This window comes from Ctenocephalides felis, unplaced genomic scaffold (genome assembly GCF_003426905.1).
Source record: "Ctenocephalides felis isolate EL2017-DRISC unplaced genomic scaffold, ASM342690v1 CF-g0.4_SCAFFOLD_01492, whole genome shotgun sequence".
NCBI lineage: Eukaryota > Metazoa > Arthropoda > Insecta > Siphonaptera > Pulicidae > Ctenocephalides > Ctenocephalides felis.
Genome location: NW_020537646.1, coordinates 60,262,789 through 60,284,611, shown reverse-complemented (window position 1 = coordinate 60,284,611; position 21,823 = coordinate 60,262,789). Strand labels below are relative to the sequence as shown.

Genomic DNA, 21,823 nt, shown 5'->3' with positions numbered 1-21,823 from the left:
TTAATGAATTATATCATATATTTATAATAAAAAATATGAAAAGTTTCTCTTAAAAACATATATTTCGTAAACTTACAAAATATTTATAACTATTCTCTTGGCATTATGGTTATTGAAAGAAATAATTATTATTTCTAGTATTGGAATTTGTCGATAAGTTTTGATTTACGTGCTGACTCACGCACGTTGTACAAAATAACTAGGTAGATACCGAAGAAGTGTCACATGTACAGCATGTACAAGTTTTCGACTGTCAAACCTACTGATTGTGGCATGCTGCAATGCGACGGCTTAAGGCTTATGCTCTAATAGCGTGGGGTGACGTGCCAACATGACGAATCCCCAAGCCAAGGGCTGAGTCTCAACGGATCGCAGCGTGGTAACTGCTCTGCCGAGTACAACACACCGCCAGGTACCTAAGTCGTTTACAAACAATTCCGAGTCTCTACATCGAACTAGTGACCCATGATCGACCGCTATAGGCAAGACAGATGTAACGGACGGATATCGCCACTGTCCAGTGCCTCATTCGGCTAAAAATGGCTCGTGCGATAAACGGCGTGTGCCGAATACCTAATAAATCACATTGTATTGAGCCTTTCGACTCACGAGACTCTTAAAGATATCGTTGCTTACTTTGTCTAGAAAGGATGCGGCCTTAGAAGCATTCAGGCATAATCCCACGGATGGTAGCTTCGCACCACCGGCCGCTCGACCGAGTGCGTGTACCAAATGTCCGAACCTGCGGTTCCTCTCGTACTGAGCAGGATTACTATCGCAACGACGATTCATCAGTAGGGTAAAACTAACCTGTCTCACGACGGTCTAAACCCAGCTCACGTTCCCTATTTGCGGGTGAACAATCCAACGCTTGGCGAATTCTGCTTCGCAATGATAGGAAGAGCCGACATCAAAAGATCAAAAAGCAACGTCGCTATGAACGCTTGGCTGCCACAAGCCAGTTATCCCTGTGGTAACTTTTCTGACACCTCTTGCTGAAAACTCTTCAAGCCAAAAGGATTGATAGGCCATGCTTTCGCAGTCCCTGTGCACACTGAACAACGGGATCAAGCCAGCATTTGCCCTTCTGTTCTACGCGAGGTTTCTGTCCTCGCTGAACTGGTTTTAGGACACCTGCGTTATTATTTGACAGATGTACCGCCCCAGTCAAACTCTCCGCCTAGAAGTTTCCTCGAATCGGATCACGCTCGAGTATTGTTGGCGATCGGCGCAATGCCTCACACCACTCTTATGCGCTTGGCTCTAGAAAACCGTGACAGTCGGAACGCAAGTTTTCGACGCACGCTTTCCGCCCAATCGAGTAAGTAAAAAACGATGAAAGTAGTGGTACTTCACCGACGATATTACTATCTCCGACTTATGCTACACCTTTCATGTCTCCTTACAATGCCAGACTAGAGTCAAGCTCAACAGGGTCTTCTTGCGCCGCTAATTTTTCCAAGCCCGTTCTCTTGGCAGTGGTTTCGCTAGAAAGTAGATAGGGACAGTGGGACTCTCGTTAATCCATTCATGCGCGTCACTAGTTAGATGACGAGGCATTTGGCTATTTTTTTTTTGGCTAGGAGGGGAATGTATTTATGCACACCGGTAGCCAGGTTGACCAGGTAGTGTGGGACTCGACCCGAAGGCAATACCCACTAAACCTAACTCCTAATATTGTGCCTGAAGGATGTTAGCGCAAGCAGCACGCTTAATATCTGGCTTGAGTTTTGGGATCTATCCGATCCCTTCTCTTATACGACGATGACTCGTACACTTTGTCCACCTCCCAAACCTCAACAGCCCGCCAAAAAGAACTCTGGTCGATATTATTTTCAGTTCGTCTTTCTTAAGAGTTTTTTCTTCTACTAAAAAGTTAGCCGATGCTTCACTCCAGACACCCCTGTTATTTAATGTTATTGTGTTAATCTTAACGTCAGTCGTATTGTATCTCGTTTTGATTGTCTCAACCAGATCCCGGTAATATCGCATTTTTCTATTGTGCGCTGCTCCCAAATCGGTGGAGCCCCCGACAACTTGAGCGTCCAAGAGAAGTGCCCGGTTGTCCTGAATTGCTATTAGGTCTTGTTTTCTGGTACCTTGGGCCGTTTTAAATGTTGGTTCGGCGTAAACTTGAGCATGGTTTTTCTCAAGCCCTCTTTTGAGATAGTTGACGACCGCGTTATGTCTATCAATCCTTGATTTATGACTTTGGTGACAGGTCTGTAAAACATGATCGAGCGATTCCGGAGCGTTGGAACCAGCTCGACATAGCCTGACTTTAATCCTTCCCCTCGTTGTTCTGCTTCTAGTAGGTATTGCGTTGATTTTTATTTTCATGCAATTGATGAAATCTTTGCCTGTTAAGAGTCTGTTACCCTAAACGACCCATCGATGTTGTTGGGGAAATTTCCTGGACTTAATTAGTGGGTTTCCGTCTACTGAAGAATGCAGTAAGCGGGCCCACCTTTTATCTAATTGTTTCGATGATGCTATTGTCGAGTTTGTGTCATTTAGTCTTTTCTCGCTTGTGCCACCTCGAGTTGGAGAAAGTTGCTTTCTGACATTTCTAACTTTACCAGTCTCATTTTCCTTCTTAGTGGTACAGTCCATCGCAAGGACGGAAGGGACAGACCTCCATCCTTATAGTTAGCGTGGAAGTAGGCAGAGACACAGTCATGGAGCAGCCTCAGCCACGTTCTTACTGCCTTTCTCACGATGTTGTCGAGGGACTTGAGCAGAATCAATGTGGCATTCCCCAGTGTTAACTCATTGAGCAACTTGAGGATTCCTACCGTTCTTAAGGCGAAAAGTGTTTGTTGCGGCTTAAGAGGTGCTTTCTCGATGATTGAATGCAACTTTGGTTTAAGATCACGCAGGTTAGCACCTTCGGGTGTAAATGAGATCCCTAAATACTTCCATTCGGTTGTTCTAGATATTGCGGGTAGATCTTGGTCACCACATTTAAATTTTATATTTTTGTCTACTATGGATTTTTTAACATGTGGGATATTCCTTACGGCTATTGTAAATGATTTATTGATATTGATAAGGAGGCCACAGTTTGACAGGTAGTCATTAGTGTAGTTCAATAAAGATTGCAACCCTTTCTCTGAGGACGCCACTAATATGAGGTCATCAGCAAAAGCCAGTGTGTTAACCACCTGCCCATCTATGTTAGCTCCGATCTCTGGTGGAGTATGTTCAATCATTCTGTTAAGAATTAAATTAAATAGGATTGGTGTTGGAGGGTCTCCCTGTCTGACACCGCACCTCGGACTAATGGGATTCGAGGCCCACTGCCTTGACCGGAGCCTTGTCCAATCATTGTTATAAGTATCCTGAATGTATTCAATAAATTGTGTAGGTAGATTGTAATGTCTGAGCGTGTCGATTAGTGCCAAGTGTGACACTGAATCAAACGCTTTAGCTAAATCAATGGATGCTATGTATACGGGTTTGTAGTTGTGTCTGTGAAATCTAAGTATGTGGTCCAGCAATAATATGTTATGAGCGCAGCCACCTACTGGTTGGAACGCTTTTTGTCTCTTGTCTATTTTAATGTAACTTAACAACCGTCTGGCCAGAATTTTATTTAGGAGCCTTGCTGTAACTGGTGAAACAGTTATTGGCCTATAGTCACCCGGTTCTGTTGCATTGTCTTTCTTGGCTATCAAAGTTGTATAAGATTCCAATAAGTGTTTTGGAATCTGGCCCATATATAAGAATAAATTTAATAAATTTGCCGTCGTGTTAATTGGCATGTACCTTATTACTCTAACAGATATCCCGTCAGCCGAGCAGATATCCAGGGGCCGAGCATTTTGCTGGGTGCGAGTTACTAATTTCTTGCGGTGTCACTGGCTTCCAAATTTGTGAAAGATCTCTATTTTTCACCTTTTGAAAGCCAGGTGTCTTACCAGAATCTTTTGTAAAAACATTAGTCCAGTATTGTGCCATGACATCTTGTGGCGAAGCGTTAGCGACAGTTTTATTGTCTAGGATATAATGTATACAATTTGAGGAGTTTTTGACCCAATGTTTTTGTGTATGTGTATATTGAAATCTCCTCATTTGTCTCTTATTTCTGCTTTCTATGTGTTTAATTTTATTTTTATTATTATTATTACTTTTTGTGTTTACAGTTTGTTGTTGCTGGTAAAGGTATCATGTAGATATTTTGTAACTCTATTGACCAATTCGCCAGGTGAAAGTTGTCCGGCTGAGTGGCAGATATCAGCTAACTGCTGCCCATTAAATGAATCATCTGTTACAACTGCCTTTATCAAGACAGCTTTTAAATCGTCTTTTATGTTATCGGGCACTGTTTCAGAGCTTTCACCATTACTGTTCTCTTCGCTTAGCTCCTGGAGGAATTTGGAAACTTGGCTCTTGTATTTTGGGGAATGTCTCTGACCTTTAATTGCTTCAAGAGTACGCTCAGATGTAACTAGTAGGAGAGCTTTGTTTATATGACTAACACCTTCTTTAACTAGGGTAGCCTTCTCTTTAGCCAAGAGTGCCTGTTCTTTTTCGGACCACCGCGCTTTCTTAGTATCAATTTTAGCTAACTCATTATCATACCAATCCTTGTGTATTTTCTGTTCATGCACTCCACGGACAATTATGGTTTGGAAGGATTTTCCGCAATGTGGAAAGCGGCACAAATGACTCGCAGATACAGTCAGTGTGGGTAAGCCAGTGGGCCTACCCGAATTATTACGTTCATCCGAGGCTAAGTTTGTATAGTTAGGACCGACTGTAGTTAAGGAACGAGAGGGTTGGAAGCCCCCAGGTCCATAGGCGCAGCGGTAGCTCTTAGTTTCCGCCGGGGGGTACTAACAGTGGGACCCACGCGAAGGGGGCCACGTGCTTGACTGCGGTTTCAAAGAAACCACAGTCTCCTACGCAACCGACCTCGGGGAGGCCACGTGCTCGACCTTGGCTTCAATGAAATCGCAGCTTCTCCCACCAAAGAGAGTCATAGTTACACCCGCCGTTTACACGCGCTTGCTTGAATTTCTTCACGTTGCCATTCAGAGCACTGGGCAGAAATCACATTGCGTCAACACCCGCTAGGGCCATCGCAATGCTTTGTTTTAATTAGACAGTCGGATTCCCCTAGTCCGTGCCAGTTCTGAGCTGACCGTTGAATGGCGGCCGAAGAGTACGACTGACCGACCGAAGCCGGCACAGAAACCTCGCAGCAAGAAAGATCCGCGATGGGCCTAGACACGGGTCCGAGCTCGGATCTAAGTCACAAGGACAATTTCACCTCGCCCAGGCTCGGCACATTGGCCTACGCCCGCTTTCCAACCAAGGCCGGCACGTCCCGATTCTCAGAGCCAATTCTTATCCCGAAGTTACGGATCCAATTTGCCGACTTCCCTTACCTACATTTATCTATCGACTAGTGGCTCTTCACCTTGGAGACCTGCTGCGGATATGGGTACGAACCGGCGCGACGCCTACCGTGGCTTCTCCTGAATTTTCAAGGTCCGAGGTGAAGATACGGACACCGCCGCAACAGCGGTGCTCTTCGCGTTCCAAACCCTATCTCTCTTCTAAAAGATTCCAGGAAACTCGAACGCTCATACAGAAAAGAAAACTCTCTCCGTATAACCCGACGGCGTCTCCAGGTCATTTTGGGTTACCCCGACGAACTCTCTTGCGAGGGCCCGAAATTTTATTCAAAATAAAATACACCAACATCAACATAGGATTTCTCCTGGGACTTAGGATCGACTGACTCGTGTGCAACGGCTGTTCACACGAAACCCTTCTCCACGTCAGTCCTCCAGGGCCTCGCTGGAGTATTTGCTACTACCACCAAGATCTGCACCGATGGCGGCTCCAGGCAGGCTCACGCCCAAACCCTTCTGCGCACTCAACCGCGACCCTCCTACTCACCAGAACGTCAAAACAAACTATTATGAACGTTTCTCATACCCTGGCGGCCGAGTATAGGCACGACGCTTCAGCGCCATCCATTTTCAGGGCTAGTTGCTTCGGCAGGTGAGTTGTTACACACTCCTTAGTAGATTCCAACCTTCATGGCCACCGTCCTGCTGTCTTAAGCAACCAACGCCTTTCATGGTATGCCATTAGCGTTGTTTAGGCGCCTTAACTCGGCGTTTGGTTCATCTCACAGCGCCAGTTCTGCTTACCGAAAGTGGCCTACTAGGCACTCTGATCCAAATCTCTGACTTCACTCTTCAAGCAAGCCAGAGATCTCACCCAATTAAAGTTTGAGAATAGGTTGAGGTCGTTTCGGCCCCAAGGCCTCTAATCATTCGCTTTACCGGATGAGACTCGTTCATCGAATGCCAGCTATCCTGAGGAAAACTTCGGAGGGAACCAGCTACTAGATGGTTCTATTAGTCTTTTGCCCCTATATCCAGTTTCGACGATCGATTTGCACGTCAGAATCACTACGGTCCTCTATGAGGGTTTCCCCTGACTTGGACCTGACCGGGCATAGTTCACCATCTTTCGGGTCCTAGCGTGTACGCTATGAGTGCGTCTCTTCTCGCAATGAGAGTAAGACGCCTCGGGATTGCAAGCACGCATCCATAGATGCGGTCCGTTATCCCTCAGTTTACTTAAGCAAACCTTTACGTTCATTGCGCCTTTAGGTTTTGTATTTCCCAATGACTCGCGCACATGCTAGACACCTTGGTCCGTGTTTCAAGACGGGTCCTGAAAGTACCCAAAGCAATAGCATCGCTGACCGGTAATAGAGTCCGTCCGAGAACACGGTAGCTAACAGCTCGAGGCGGCATCGATGCCGGACTAGGTCCGACGGCCAATTACCGTCCGTGCTTGCAACCGGCCGAACGCTTAAAAGCGACCCTATACCATATCGTTTATACTGTCTGGCAGTCGACCGGAGCACACGGGGTCTGGCGCGAATAAATGCGTGACAGGCTACCGCCGCGGTCGTAGATCGACACCAAACGGGTCGCGACGTCCTACTGAGAGAGAAGTGCATGCCAACGCCGCCTAACGCATAAACCAACGGCGTATTCCCGGTCAATCGCACGCCAATAAATGGAAGGCAACGATAACATTGCATCTTTCCCTTCGATCTTTCGGTTTTCTCAAATTTACCCTTGAACGGTTTCACGTACTCTTGAACTCTCTCTTCAAAGTTCTTTTCGACTTTCCCTCACGGTACTTATTTGCTATCGGTCTCGTGGTCATATTTAGCCTTAGGTGGTGTTTACCACCCACTTAGAGCTGCACTCGCAAGCAACTCGACTCTGAGGAGAGATCCAATGGCTAAATGGCTCCATTCAAGATGGACTTGAACTTGCCGCAACGCACCGAGATAATCGGATCCTCCCTAACACTACATTTCCCAGCGTCCGTCTTTGGCCGCGGGATTTAGTGCTGGGTTCTTCCCTGTTCGCTCGCCGCTACTAAGGTAATCCTAGTTAGTTTCTTTTCCACCGCTTAGTAATATGCTTAAATTCAGCGGGTAATCTCATCTGCCATGAGGTCGTATTATGATTATGATGTGCTCGCAAACGTTAGTAAGCAAGCGCACGCAAAATCGACGAGGAACCTTTGAATCGTCCAAATTTGCCGGAACGATACCGCATTTTGAAGAGTTCGGGTTTCCGGTTATCGGGAGGGTCGCAAGAATATAAAATCTCTAGGACACAACCCGCGGTAATTCCACAGAACGTCAACGAACGGTAACGTCCGATGTTGCAAAGTGAACTGGCTCACACGTTGAGTGAATTATTTAAGAGCACGCATATACGCGAAACTCCATCATTCGCCGGCAAGCCGTTTAAAGCAAGCGGTAATGTTATACGACCCTCAGCCAGAGGTGGTCCGGGAACAGTATCCGAGGACCGCAATGTGCGTTCGAAATGTCAATGTTCATGTATCCTGCAGTTGACATGTCGACGCGCAATTAGCTGCGTTCTTCATCAACCCACGAGCTAAGTGATCCACCGATCAGGGTGATTTTATATATATTTATACATGTTTTGATCGTGATTTCCTCGAAATCGTTTAAGATAACTCGGGCGATTCTGAAACTAGTATGTTTATTATGGTTACAATTAGTACACCGTAAAGCTTTCGCTTTTCGGTCCGAGATACGAGACCTCGTTTCAAAATTGAAATATGAATATTTCATTGTGTGTGAGGTTGAAAAATCTGCTTTCGCTGATCTTTCATTTTCTTAAAACAACGCAATGAAACGAATGTTCAAATTCGCACAATTTGAATAAAATGTGCAGAGTATATAGAATACCAACGCAAGCGTTTACTACAATCGACTTTAAAACACTAGACTTTCATCTAGCGCCCAAAGAATTGATTGAGCTATGCTTTTAAAGTATAATATTCAAAAAGAACGCCGTTTTCACAACGAACTTCGTCATTCGCTCAGGCATCTGGCGATACCGAGCAGATATACATGGCAGTGCTCTCACACAATGCATAAGAGCGCTAAGCGGTTGTAAACCGCGTCACGCTGCTTTTGCACACAGCGCAATATTTTGCGACTAGCTCCGATCAAACGTTAATGAAACGAATGATCATTGCCAGAGGCTTTTGCCCACAGTATACTATACTATGGGAGCGCACTTGATTACAGCTTCTATAACCTAACCGCACTTTGCATTTTGACAAGTTAACAACTACACAGATTGCTCTATACTATCTAAACCATAAAAGATACGAAAAAACTTTTCTCGTACGAAAGATGCAGAATAAAATTACGAATAAAATAACTCGATATATGTCATAATAGACATATTCAATTTTTCCTTTAAATTAAAAAATGTTTTAAATTTTTCGCTGGCTTTAAATTTATTTGCGGTTTATGTTTTTTTTACAATATTGTTTCAAATGATGTAAAAAGTTAAATTAGCGAGGTGCCTCAATATGCAAAAAATTGGCCTACTCTAATATATATATATATATATATATATATATATATATATTTATATACTAGATGACCCGACAGACGTTGTCCTGTACCCAACTCTGCATTTTTTCAATATCCTGTACTAATATTCACCGTTCAGTTAAAATTAATAATTATTGTTTTTCGAATTACTATTTACATCAATAAATGAGTGAATGTAGAACTGCTTCAAATAAAATGATGATTCCCAATTACCACAGTTAACACTTTAATTATCTCTTTAACAAATATTAAAATATGTTCAATAAAATTATATAATATAAATTAAACACTGCAATTTATAGTACAAATTTATTTCCAATAGCTCAATTCATTTTAATGTCAAGGGTTATACAATTTTTTAGTCATACCTGTAGGTGTGGATGTAAAAATGAATGATTTTTTGTTTATTCACGACTAAAACATTGACTTTCCAAATGTATCACACAAAAAATCATCGCCTGCCTTTGTGATTTATAGCATAATTTACACGTGTTGAAAATTGAAGTTTTTTAAAGGGTATAACAAATTCAGAAAGAATTAATAAATAGCGTTCCCGGTAGAGGTACAATATCACATTGGTTTTTTCTACCCAAAATAATGGCTTCAATAATGTTGCCTATAATTTTTATATATTTGTACCATATTTCAACTGGCTTTTAGTGATTTTTATATCTAAATTACATTTTTCTCGCTGATGAATTTATATACTTAAGTTTATATTTGAAGTGAATTAATTTTTCAAATCCTGTTCACATGTGCTCTATTCAACCTACTATCAACAAAATTGCAGTAAATGGAGAGGAAAAAACCGTGTGTCGGAAAATATTTCTATGAACTAAAACATTCTAGAAAATTTCCCGAACAAACTTCAGGAAGATTCATGAAAATCCGAATTATAGTTTAGGAGAATTAATGAAACTTACATTGTTACAGAAGAATTTTATATATATATAAGATATATATATATATATATATATATATATATATATCTTATATATGAAATTCTTCTGTAACAATGTAAGTTTCATTAATCTTTCTAAACTATAATTCGGATTTTCATGAATCTTCCTGAAGTTTGTTCGGGAAATTTTCTAGAATGTTTTAATTCATAGAAACATAGTTAGATTGTAGAAATAAATGGAAAAAATTACAAAAAACCGCTTATCATTGATTGACCTTTAAAATATATAAGGCATGGTTTGACATTAAAAACAAATGACAACTGTCATTTGCCAAACATTTCTATTCACTTATATGCTAAGGCAATATTAAAATATAATAAATTCATGATTATAAATAAAGAAAATGTAATGTCTACATTATTATTGTCGAAAAGCAGCTGAGATGTGCCATAATTAAATTAATATAAGATGCAAATAATATAACATGCATCTGACAGTCTGCGCATGCGTCTGACGCGCACGGCGAATCGTGTTCTCAACGTGCGCGTGGTTTGCTTTTGCTTGCAATAATTTTGTTCGCGCACTTTGCGAACAGATTCGCCGTACGAATTCGTGCAAAGGAGACGAGCCATAAGTGATTGCGCTCAAAAATATTCAATTTGCAGTCGTTTTACCTTACTATACTAAGTCACAATGCAAAAAAAATTACTTATTCAAAAAATTATTTAGAAGTTTCATTGTGTCAAAAATTCATATCGTTGGCATTTTGTACGGAATATTTACTCAATAGAGCGCTTTGGGTCTGAACTTTTTTTTACTGTTTACCAATTCGTTTGGAATTTTGAAATTAGGCTCATCTTACTCTCAAGTTCAAAAGTGAAAACAATTTAGACTCCTTTGCACTACCCGGGGGGATGCCATTTCTTTTCAGTGGTGTAATAACGTTGGGTGTGGATAAAAGAACTAATTATAAGAGCAAAATGTTTAATAATGTTTTACAAAAAAGCAAATACCTTTCAAGTTATTGGCTACTGAAAATTTGTTTCTTTTTTGCGTTTTTCATCGTTTTTTGCTAATATCTTCAAAAATATACATTTTAACGAAAATCATGTAATGAACAAAATTATATCAATTAAAATCCTAATAAATCGCTATTTTACAGTGTTCTGGGAACAATATTAAGTTAATTATGAAAATGGGTATTTATAGTTCTCAAAATAAGCTTTAAAAGAAGTACTCCTGCGTGTAAAATGAGTGAGCTGTCATGCAATTAAAAGACGCATACAATGTTTTTCTTTCATTTAAATCAAATAGTTTATGAGTGCCATTTCTACCAAAATTAAAAATAATCGTTTTCCATCTAGAATTAACTTGGTTTGAGAGATCTTGATGGATTCTAGAAAATACCATAACATTAGTACAAACGATTTTCAAAAAAAACTCATGATTTCATAAAAAAATCCATTTAAAAAAACAACCAATTTCTCATTATAATATCCCTGAAAGAATACGTATAATAGTATATATATATATGAAAATTCAAGGTAATTTTCTGACTAATTATTGCTTTTATTATTTTTTTGTTACACAAATATTGATAGAGTTCTAATTGTTTAAAGAGTGCGCGGCTGTCTAACCGGAGTGTCTTTCGAGCCCTTTAACCTTTCGCCGTTTCAAAATAAGAGAAGTTACGGTAAAATTTATGATAGAGAAAGTTGTAACTCATTTAATCACCTTTAAAATAATATATTACAAGTTAGGATAAAATCAGAATTAGAGTTATAATCCAATTAATGTGCGGGGTGTTGTCGAAATGCAAATTGTTTTCACTTCTTAACTTTAGATTAAGATTAGCTGGGCATACGTTTTTTTCCTCTCTATTTACTGCAATAATTTTGTTGATAGTAGGTTGAATAGAGCACAGGTAAACAAAATTTGACAAATTAATTCACTTCAAATATGAACTTAAGTAATAATGTATATTGAATTATTAGTGTGAAAAATGCAATTTAGATATTAAAATACTAAAAGCCAGTCAAAATATGATACGAAATTATAAAAATTGTAGGCAACATTATTGAAGCAATTATTTTGGGTGGAAAAATCCAAGATGATATTGTACCTTGACCGCGCATGCTATATATTAATGCTTTCTGAATTTGTTATACTTTTTAAAAGATTTCAATTTTCAACACGTGTATCTATGCTATGACAATAAATACATGGTGATAAATTTGGAATATCAATGTTTTAGCCGTGAATAAACAAAAAATCATTAATTTAAACATCCACATCTACAGGTATGTCTAAAAATATTGTATAACCCTTAAATTCAATAAAATAAATTGAGCCATTGGAAATAAATTTGTTCTATAAATCGCAGTGTATAATTTTTAATATATAATTTTATTGAACATATTTTAATATTTATCAAAGGGATAATTAAAGTGTTAACTGTGGGAATTGAGAATAATCATTTTATTTGAAACAGTACTACATTTAACATAACCCATATATTGGTGTAAATAGTAACTCGAGAAACAATAATGATTATTTTTAACTGAACGGTATAAATATTAGTATAGGATATTAAAAAACATAGAGGTGGGTACAGGACAACGTCTGTCGGGTCATCTAGTATATATATATAAATGTTAAATGTGAACAATACAACACTCAGATTTTTAATACACACTTTAATTAATAATTACAGACGTTTCGAGACCATGGTATGCCTCATCTTCAGTGTAATTTTAAAACAGTAAAAATTATATACTATTACATTTAATATTGTTCACTATGAATATATGAATAGTAGATGACAGTAGATCTAGTAGGCGTTGGGTAGTATGTAAAACAAGTGGGAAGCGATATCGATGATTGTATTGTGCCAATAGGGAAAGAGCCAATAGGAGTGTGCTATGAGTAAATGGAGAAGGTAGATGATAATGATGATGTAGATGCAGAGTAAGTCCTTAAGGAGGAAATTGTTAGGGCTGAAGAAATAAAAATTCCATTAAAAGCAAGTGTTTTAACAAAGACCGCATTAGTGAAGAGCCCAATAGTGAAGAGTCTATTAGTAAAGAGTCCAATCATGAAGAATCTTGTGAAGAGCCCAATAGTGAAAAGTCCATTAGTGGAGAGTCCAATCGTAAAGAATCCTGTAAAGAACCCAATAGTGAAGAGTCCAATCGTAAAGAATCCTATTGTAATTATGAAGAGCCCAATAGTGAAGAGTCCATTAGTGAACAGTCCAATCGTGAAGAATCCTGTTGTAATCGTGAAGAGCCCAATAGTGAAGAGTCCATTAGTGAAGATTACAATCGGGAAGAATCCTGTTGTAATCGTGATGAGCCCAATAGTGAAGAGTCCAATCGTGAAGAATCTTGTGAAGAGCCCGAAAGTGAAGAGTCCATTAGTAAAGAGTCCATTAGTGAAGAGTCCATTAGTGAAGAGTCCATTAGTGAAAAGTCCAATCGTGAAGAATTCTATTGTAATCGTGAAGAGTCCAATAGTGAAGAGTCCAATCGTGAAGAGTCGAGTTGCACTTGTGAAGAGTCATCGAGTTATGAAGAGTCCATTAGCAAAGCGTCTAGTTGTAGAGAAGAAAAAGGAACATGGATTTCATGCGAGAAGAAATAGAGAAGACTCCAAATACAAATGGTAAATAATTGGGAATGATGGTAACTCGGGAATGACTAAAGGCAATGGAAATGATTAAAGAAATTCGAAAACTACATTCTCGAGGACGAGAATTGATCAGGATAGCCGAATGTTAACTATGAATAGATGACAGTAGATCTAGTAGACGTTGGGTAGTATGTAAAACAAGTGTATATAATGCGTATAATAGAGAACGTAGTGTAATTTGGGTAAATAAATAAATAAGAGAACATTGTGTTTTAATAGAGACGATTAGAGTTAACAATATTTTATTTGAATTATTTTTTTTTTAAACAAAAAACACCAGCTATCTCTTACGATGCTTGACGTAGTAATAAACATTTGAATGTGTACAGAAATATTTAAAAACCAAATCTTAAGCGTGTAAGATAAAGAGACACGGATCGATATTATTATAATGTAAACAAAAAGAAGTGCGCAATCGCATACTAAAATCAACAAATGTGAAAACAGATTAATTTATTGAAGAGATTAAAATAAATGAAAGAATTATAAATTATTAATGATGTTTATATAGGAGTCGTGTAAAATATTTGTGTCGGTTCTCAGATTTACGCTATAGTTAGTCCGAACAAATTCATAAATTAAATATAGCATGCGCGCTAAAGGTACAATATCACCTTGGATTTATACCCAAAATAATTATTTCAATAATATTGCCTATAATTTTTATAATTTCGTACCATATTTAAACTGGATTTTAATATTTAAATATCTAAATTACATTTTTCTCACTAATAATTCAATATACATTATTACTTAAGTTCATATTTGAAGTGAATTAATTAGTCAAATCCTGTTTACATGTGCTCTATTCAACCTACGATCAACAAAATTATTGCAGTAAATGGAGAGGAAAAAAGCGTGTGCTCTGTGAATTTTTTTACTGTGCTCCAATGCACTTGATATTTTGGAAATAGGCTAATCTTTATTTTAAGTTCAGAAGTGAAAACAATTTGCACTCCGTCACCACCCACCGCATTGATTCGATTATTACTCTTTTAATTCTGATTTTATCAGAACATGTAATATACTATTTTAAAGGTGATTAAATGAGCTACAACTCTCTCTATCATAAATTTTACCGTAACTTTCCTTATTGTGAAACGGCGAAGGATTAAAGGGCTCGAAAGACCTCTGGTTGGACAGACGCGCACTCCTTAATCAATCATACTTCTATCAATATTTGTGTAACGGAAAAATAATAAACAACAATAATTAGTCAGAAAAATACCTCAAATTTTCATATATATACTTTTATACGTATTCTTTCAGAGATATTATAATGAGAAATTGGTTGTATTTTTAATGTTTTTGTTTTCATGAAATCATGAGTTTTTTAAAAATCGTTTGTACTAGGGTTTTGGTATTTTCTAAAATCCATCAAAATCTCTTAAACCAAGTTAATTTTAGATGTAATGGAATTGTTTTTAATTTTGGTAGAAATGGCACTCAAACTATCTGATTTAAATGAAAAAACATTGTATGCGTCTTTTATTTGCATGATAGTTTACTCATACGCAGAAGTACTCATTTTAAAGCTTATTTTGAGCACCATAAAAATCCATTTCCATATCTAGCTTAATATTGTTCCTAGAACACTATAAAATAGCGATTTATTAAGATTTTAATTAATATAATTTTGTTCATTACATGATTTTCGTTAAAATGTATATTTTTGAAGATATTAGCAAAAAACGATGAAAAACACTAAAAAGAAACAAATTTTCAGTAGCCAGTTACTTGAAAAGTATTTGCTTTTTTGAAAAACATTATTAAACATTTTTCTCTAATAATTAGTTCTTTTATCGATACCCAACGTTATTTTGAAAAAAGTAAAATTACACCACTAAAAAAAATGTCATCCGCCCGGAAAGTGGCAAAGGAGTCTAAATTGTTTTCACTTCTGAACTTAAGAGTAAGATGAACCAAACTCCAAAATTCCAAACGAATTGGAAAACTGTAAACAAAAGTTCTGACCGAAAGCGCTCCATTGAGTAAATATTCCGTACCCAATGCCAAACATATGAATTTTTGACACAATGAAACTTCAAAATAATTTTTTGAATTGTGACTTAGTATAATTTTTTTTTGCATTGTGACTTAGTATAGTAAGGCCAAACGACTGCAAATTGAATATGTTTGAGCTCAATCAGTTATGGCTCGTCTCCATTGCACGAAATAGTACTGCGAATCTGTTCGCAAAGTGCGCAGACAAAATTATTGCAAGCAAAAGCAAACCACGCGCACGCTGAGAACACGATTTGCCGTGCGCGTCAGACGCATGCGCAGGCTGCATTACTTGTCAGACGCATGTTATATTATTTGCATCTTATATTATTTTAATTTTTGGCACATCTCAGCTGCTTTTCGGCAATGATAATGTAGACATTAAATTTTCCTTATTTATAATCATGAATTTATTATATTTCAATATTGCTTTAGCCTATAAGAGAATAGAAATGTTTGGCAAATGACAGTCTTCATTTGTTTTTGATGTTAAACCATGCCATAAATATTTTCAAGGTCAAACAATGATAAGCGGTTTTTTGTAATTTTTTCCATTTATTTGTACAATCTAATTATGTTTCTATGAATCTAAAAATTGTAGAAAATTTCCCGAACAAACTTCAGAAAGATTCATGAACATCCGAATTATAGTCTAGGAGGATTAACCATTCATACATAGTTACAGAAGAAGTTTATATATAAGATATTTATATATATATATATATATATATATATATATATATATATATAAGGATGGGTCTATTTACTAATGAGGTAATATTTAGTAATATTGGCAACTTTTTATATGAAATATATGTGTTGTTTAAAAGAATTTTGACTGCAAACCATATATCGCAAATAACTTTTTAGCCAGCGAAATGTTCAATAAAATACCGTTTTTAATAAGTAAATATATTAATTTAATCATATAAAAAATTTGAGTTGTGAGTTATATTTTCTTTAATAGATTGTGTGTGGGTTTTTAAATCGGGTTTAGTTTGTTGTTATTCATTTCCATCAGAGTGCGCTAGTATATTTTAGATTTAGTTCTCGAAACTTTGATCACATTATATTATATTATATTAATGTGACAAATCCGCATAACTCTTTCTTCAGTTCTTCAGTTAAGCGAGAAGTATCAATGTAAAAGTTTCATTTAAATTCAGGCGCAAGTACCAGTAATTTGAATCATATGCGATCGCTTGATCAAATTACATTTGGACAAGCAGAAGAATTTACAGGAGTGAATCTTCCGGCAAGTTTGGAAATTATCAGGTATTATTTTTATTTGGCCCAAAACTCAAAAAAAAATATTTTCATATAAAACATATACTCCAAATGTGGTAACAAAATTGATTCAGACGTGAGAAAAATTGATATTCCAATTATAGAGAATCGAAGTATCGCTAGAAAATGGAACCGATTGATTGATAAATATAAAAGTACAAATAAAGCAAGACTACCCAATTATCATTCCAAGAGTTTGTGCAAGACTACCCAATTATCATTCCATGACAGAAAATTAGAAAATGCAAATGCGATTTGCGAAAAATACTGTGTTCTTGCGGACTGATTTTACAACATTTACAAGCGTTTAAGGGGTTAGGGGTACTTGGAATTTTTGAAAAATCGATTTTTATTTTTTTGCATTTTCATTAAATGTAATATCTTGAAAATGTTCTCTGAAAATTTCAAGTTGATCCGCTGATTACTTTTTGAGTTATTGGACTCTTACCAGCGCGTTGGCGCAATTGCAGAACTCGATACTGATACTCAAGATTATTCTCTCTCACCTCCTGATGTTTTAAAAGCGTTTAAACCGATTTACGACGATCTCAGCAATGATAATTTACTTTCAAGATGTGTAGTTCAAGATTGAATCCATAATCAGAAAAAATTAAAAGCTTCAACCAACTAGTGTAAAAAATATGCCTAAAAACCGTGAATACTAGTTCTACTATCGTACAAATTGCTGAATGCATATACATAATCATTATTATTGATTATGGATACCCTAGGACCTAATTGTGGGTATAATTTCCATTCGTATGCTGAAAAATTGGATGCTGCACGTGTGAAAGTGGCAGATCAGCGCACTAACGAGAACACTCTGGAGGCCAGAATGCTTCGTAGGCAACAGCAAATGGAAATTTTGGAAACTTGCACAATGACCGATGAACTATTATATGGCCCAGAAATAGATGACTCGGTTTAAGTAATTCAATAATTCGAATGTCTGTACGTAAATCCAATGTGAAACTTTAAACGCGTTTTTCTCAAAACTATGTTTATCGAATCGGTGACCACTGCAACTCAAAAACCGCTTAGTAGATTTTAATGAAATTTATACAGCTTTTAGAATACATAATAAACTCGTGCCTGATCGAAGGATTTTCATTTTTTCAAAAATTTGAAATTTTAAGACCAATTAACTGTTGATTTTTTACCCAAAAATCTAGATTTTTTCTTTCTGATGCTGCCATTTTGTTAATTTCTGCAAAAAAAGGAAAACCATCGATCCGGCCCGGGATTAACTATTTATAAAACTATTTTTTGAATTTGATTGATTTTAGATGAATCTCCAAGGAGTTATGGTGGTCACCGCCAGGACCGTTTTTCGAAACAAAGTCAACAAAAACAGCTATAACTTTGCAAATATTCATTTTTTTTCTGAAATTTTTGTTACATCAAGTCAAAACGTTGTATAATAATGCTGTATTAATATTTTTGTAGAAAAACATCGTTTAATAAAAAAAAATACTGAAAACACTCATTTTTTGTGCCTGCAAGTACCCCTAACCCCTTAAGACAGATCAACATAATGAGAGCAAATCTACGATATCAGAATATATTACAAAAATTGAACATTAAGTATCAACATCTATAATAACTAGCGATTTTACTCCAGGTGAGACATATACTTCAGTTGTTGTTTTTGAGTTTAAAAACAGTTCGACAAGTTCACAAAATACTTTTTATGTGAAACGTGGACCATATAGTCGAAGATACAAGGCTCCAAACTATGCCATAATATGCGACAGATTTGGAATTTCTGATAGAGTTGCTCCTGCCGTGGAGACAGCAATCCTGAAAGACCTGGACGTAAAGGATGATTGGGGCAATCCTGTCATTATGGATAAAAATAAAAGCCTTAGTGAGAAGCAGAAAAGTAGGCAAGCTCTACACAAACGATATGATTTTTTCTAAATTAATAGCATTTTTATTCGACGGCCGAAAAAATTATTCTATTGTCATGAAAATAATTGATAAGAAATTTTACTCACGCATGATTAAACAGGCGCATTTAGTTATTTTAAAGGAACCGAATTGTCAATAATTGGGTCACACAAAATTGGAAAATGAAGATTATGATAGTAAAGTAATCAAATCAAACAAGTTTTTCGCAGATAAAGGAATAGCACTCGATTCTTTGATAGGCATATGTTGCAAAGGTGAACCAGCAAATATTAGCGTAAAAAATGGAATTTTACGTCAATTTGAAATTCAGCTAAAGAGGCCATTGCATTGGTTTGTGTGTCTCCTCTACTTTTACGAACTTCCACTTCGGCATCTATGTAACTATCATTGATCACTGGACTACGAACAAAAACTGGAGTAATAAGCAAACAAATTGAAACGTGCAAAAATATGCCGGTAAGTTATAACATATTTACTATTTTTTAATACTTTCAAATAATTCAATATAATTTATTTTTCCTTATGTACTTCCAGCCGGTAACAGACTTTGAAGCAATCCCACTTGAAAATTCGGCTGATTTAAGTCCTGTTGAATCGACAACTGTCTCAAGTTATTTAGTAAAAAATTAAAAATATTTCTCATGAACATCTAGTACAATATCTAAAAAGCAATGGGTGTCCATGGAGTGACCCTAAAATTCCCGTTCACATTCAGGGAACTGAAAGACATGTTTAATTACTGGCTAACGTATGAAAACGCGTATTAGAGCAAAATCGCAAAAGAGTTATGACAGCGACAATATAATCTCGTGAAAAGCATCCTCGACTGGAAAGCAAGCAGGATTTCAGATAATAATTTATTTTAATTGTATTAGCTAAATAAAAGAAATTTTATTGTAGATGAAAATATAAAATAATAAAATGTATATATTGGAATAAAAATGTATTATTTAAACCTTTATTTACCTAAAAACCCAAAAACAATCTTTTTCTACAAAAGTAATTTGACCTGTTTCGATACAAAATTCTAGGTTACCTGCTATTTTATTTTTTGTTACAATTTATTTTTGTTAATCAAGACTTAAATGTCTTATTTACAAAATTGATATGAGCAAAAAAAAAATACAAAAAAAAAACAAAAAATGCAATACATTGAATATAAAATGAAAAAAGTTAAAATAAAAATTAAATTAAAACAGTAATACAAAAATAATAACATAAATGAACGATGACGTGATGAACCTGCTAATATCCCCTAAAAGTTTACTTGATGTTGTTTGAGGTACCTGTAAGTTACTGATTTCAAAAAGCCGAGAAATGTGTTTGACCTGTTTTGTAGCAAGATTTTAGGTCAAACTGAGTTACTATTTATTATAGATTTAGAGTATATTAGAAAAACTTAATAATAATGGCAACTTGCACGTTGTTTACATAATTGGCAACTTGCACGTATTTTTCATAATTAGCAACTTGCACGTATTTTACATTATTGATAACTTATACGTACTTTGCTTGATTATCAACTTGTACGCATTTGCTTTTTTTAGAAACTTTTACGCATTTTATTTAATTGATAACTTGTACGTAATTCCAAGAAACTTAGCAAAAAACATTCTCCCTTATTTAGAATTTAATGAAATATATCATATTTCAGTTTCTTTTAAAAACATGAAACATGGAGAAGTTTCTTTTAAAAACATGCTCTTTCGTTAACTCTCAAAAAATTTCAAACTATTTTCTTAGCATTATAGTTATTGAAAGAAATAATGAATAATTCTAGTATCGAAATTTGTCGATAATTTTTGACTTACGTGCTGACTTACGCACGTTGTACAAAATAGTTAAGTAGATACCAAAGAAGTTTCACATGTACAGGATGTACAAGTTTTCGATTGTCAAGTCATACTGATTGTGGCATGCTGCAATGCGACGGCTTAAGGCTTATGCTCTAATAGTGTGGGGTGACGTCAAGCCAACATGACAAATCTCCAAGCCAAGGGCTGACTCTCAATAGATCGCAGCGTGGTAACTGCTCTGCCGAGTACAACACCCTGCTATGTACCTAAGTCGTTTACAAACAATACCGAGTCTCTACATCGAACTAGAGACCCATGATCGACCGCTATAGGCAGGACAGATATAACGGATGGATACCGCCTCTGTCCAGCGCCTCATTCGGCTAAAAATGGCTCGTGCGATAAACGGCGTGGGCCGAATACCTAATAAATCACATTATATTGAACCTTTCGACTCACGAGCCTCCTAGAGATATCGTAGCTTACTTTGTCTAGAAAGGATACGGCCTTAGAGGCGATCAGGCATAATCCCACGGATGGTAGCTTCGCACCACCTGCGGTTCCTCTCGTACTGAGCAGGATTACTATTGCAACGACGATTTATCGGTAGGTTAAAACTAACCTGTCTCCACGTCGACAGAGTCGATGATTGGTTAGAGGTTCTGGTTTTGGTATTGCCGTATAGTTTCTCTAATTTTAATATGATCAGCGTTCTCTTGCTGGTCATCTGTAAGCAAACACTTTTTGAAAAGGACGTTTACGGTTTCTTCCCATATTCTACTGAAGTTTCCAGAAGAGAGTTCCAGTGAGCATAGAAAAGCCTTCCTGTTTATTTTATCACATACGAGTTTGTATATTATACTCCAGGGGTCTTCGTTACCTACACTTGTCACGAAGTCTCTCCATGAGGTTGTTTTATTTTTCCTTATTTCTCTGACTTAGTTATTTCTTGCCCTTTTATATGCCTGCACTTTGGTCTATATGTCATCAAGACATAGTCTCTTGACACGCAAGAGTCATTTTTTGGTTCTGGTTGTTTTCCGCCTTAGACAAGTCAGCTCTTCCGACCACCATGGCATGACCTTGTTTCCGGGTTTCCTTTTTGGTATGCATTTATCACAGATTGATTTTAGTTTTTTTGAAATATCTTAATAGCCTTATTTGGGTCTAACCTCTAGTGATCCAGACTTGTTGGTCGAATTTGCTTTCTACCAGATTATCGAATCTTTCCCATTTTGCCTTTTTCGTATTATAGCCTGTGTGGATTTTTATTTGACTTGTGTTTGGCGCTTCAAGCACCACTT

At 36.7% G+C, this 21,823-nt stretch overlaps 1 protein-coding gene, 1 non-coding gene and 1 pseudogene across 2 annotated transcripts; 1 reads left to right on the top strand and 2 right to left on the bottom strand.

Moving 5' to 3' along the window:
* Window positions 1–334: 334 nt before the first annotated feature.
* On the bottom strand, window positions 335–7,504 carry LOC113371710 (annotated as a pseudogene).
* Window positions 7,505–7,821: 317 nt separating this feature from the next.
* On the bottom strand, window positions 7,822–7,976 carry LOC113371707. The gene has a single exon (XR_003366656.1). It is a non-coding gene; the product is annotated as a 5.8S ribosomal RNA (ribosomal RNA).
* Window positions 7,977–12,671: 4,695 nt separating this feature from the next.
* Window positions 12,672–13,498, top strand: LOC113371462 (repetitive proline-rich cell wall protein 1-like). Its single transcript, XM_026612087.1, has one exon. The coding sequence runs from the start codon at window positions 12,926–12,928 to the stop codon at window positions 13,496–13,498; it is 573 nt and encodes a 190-aa protein (XP_026467872.1). The 5' UTR covers window positions 12,672–12,925.
* Window positions 13,499–21,823: the final 8,325 nt, after the last annotated feature.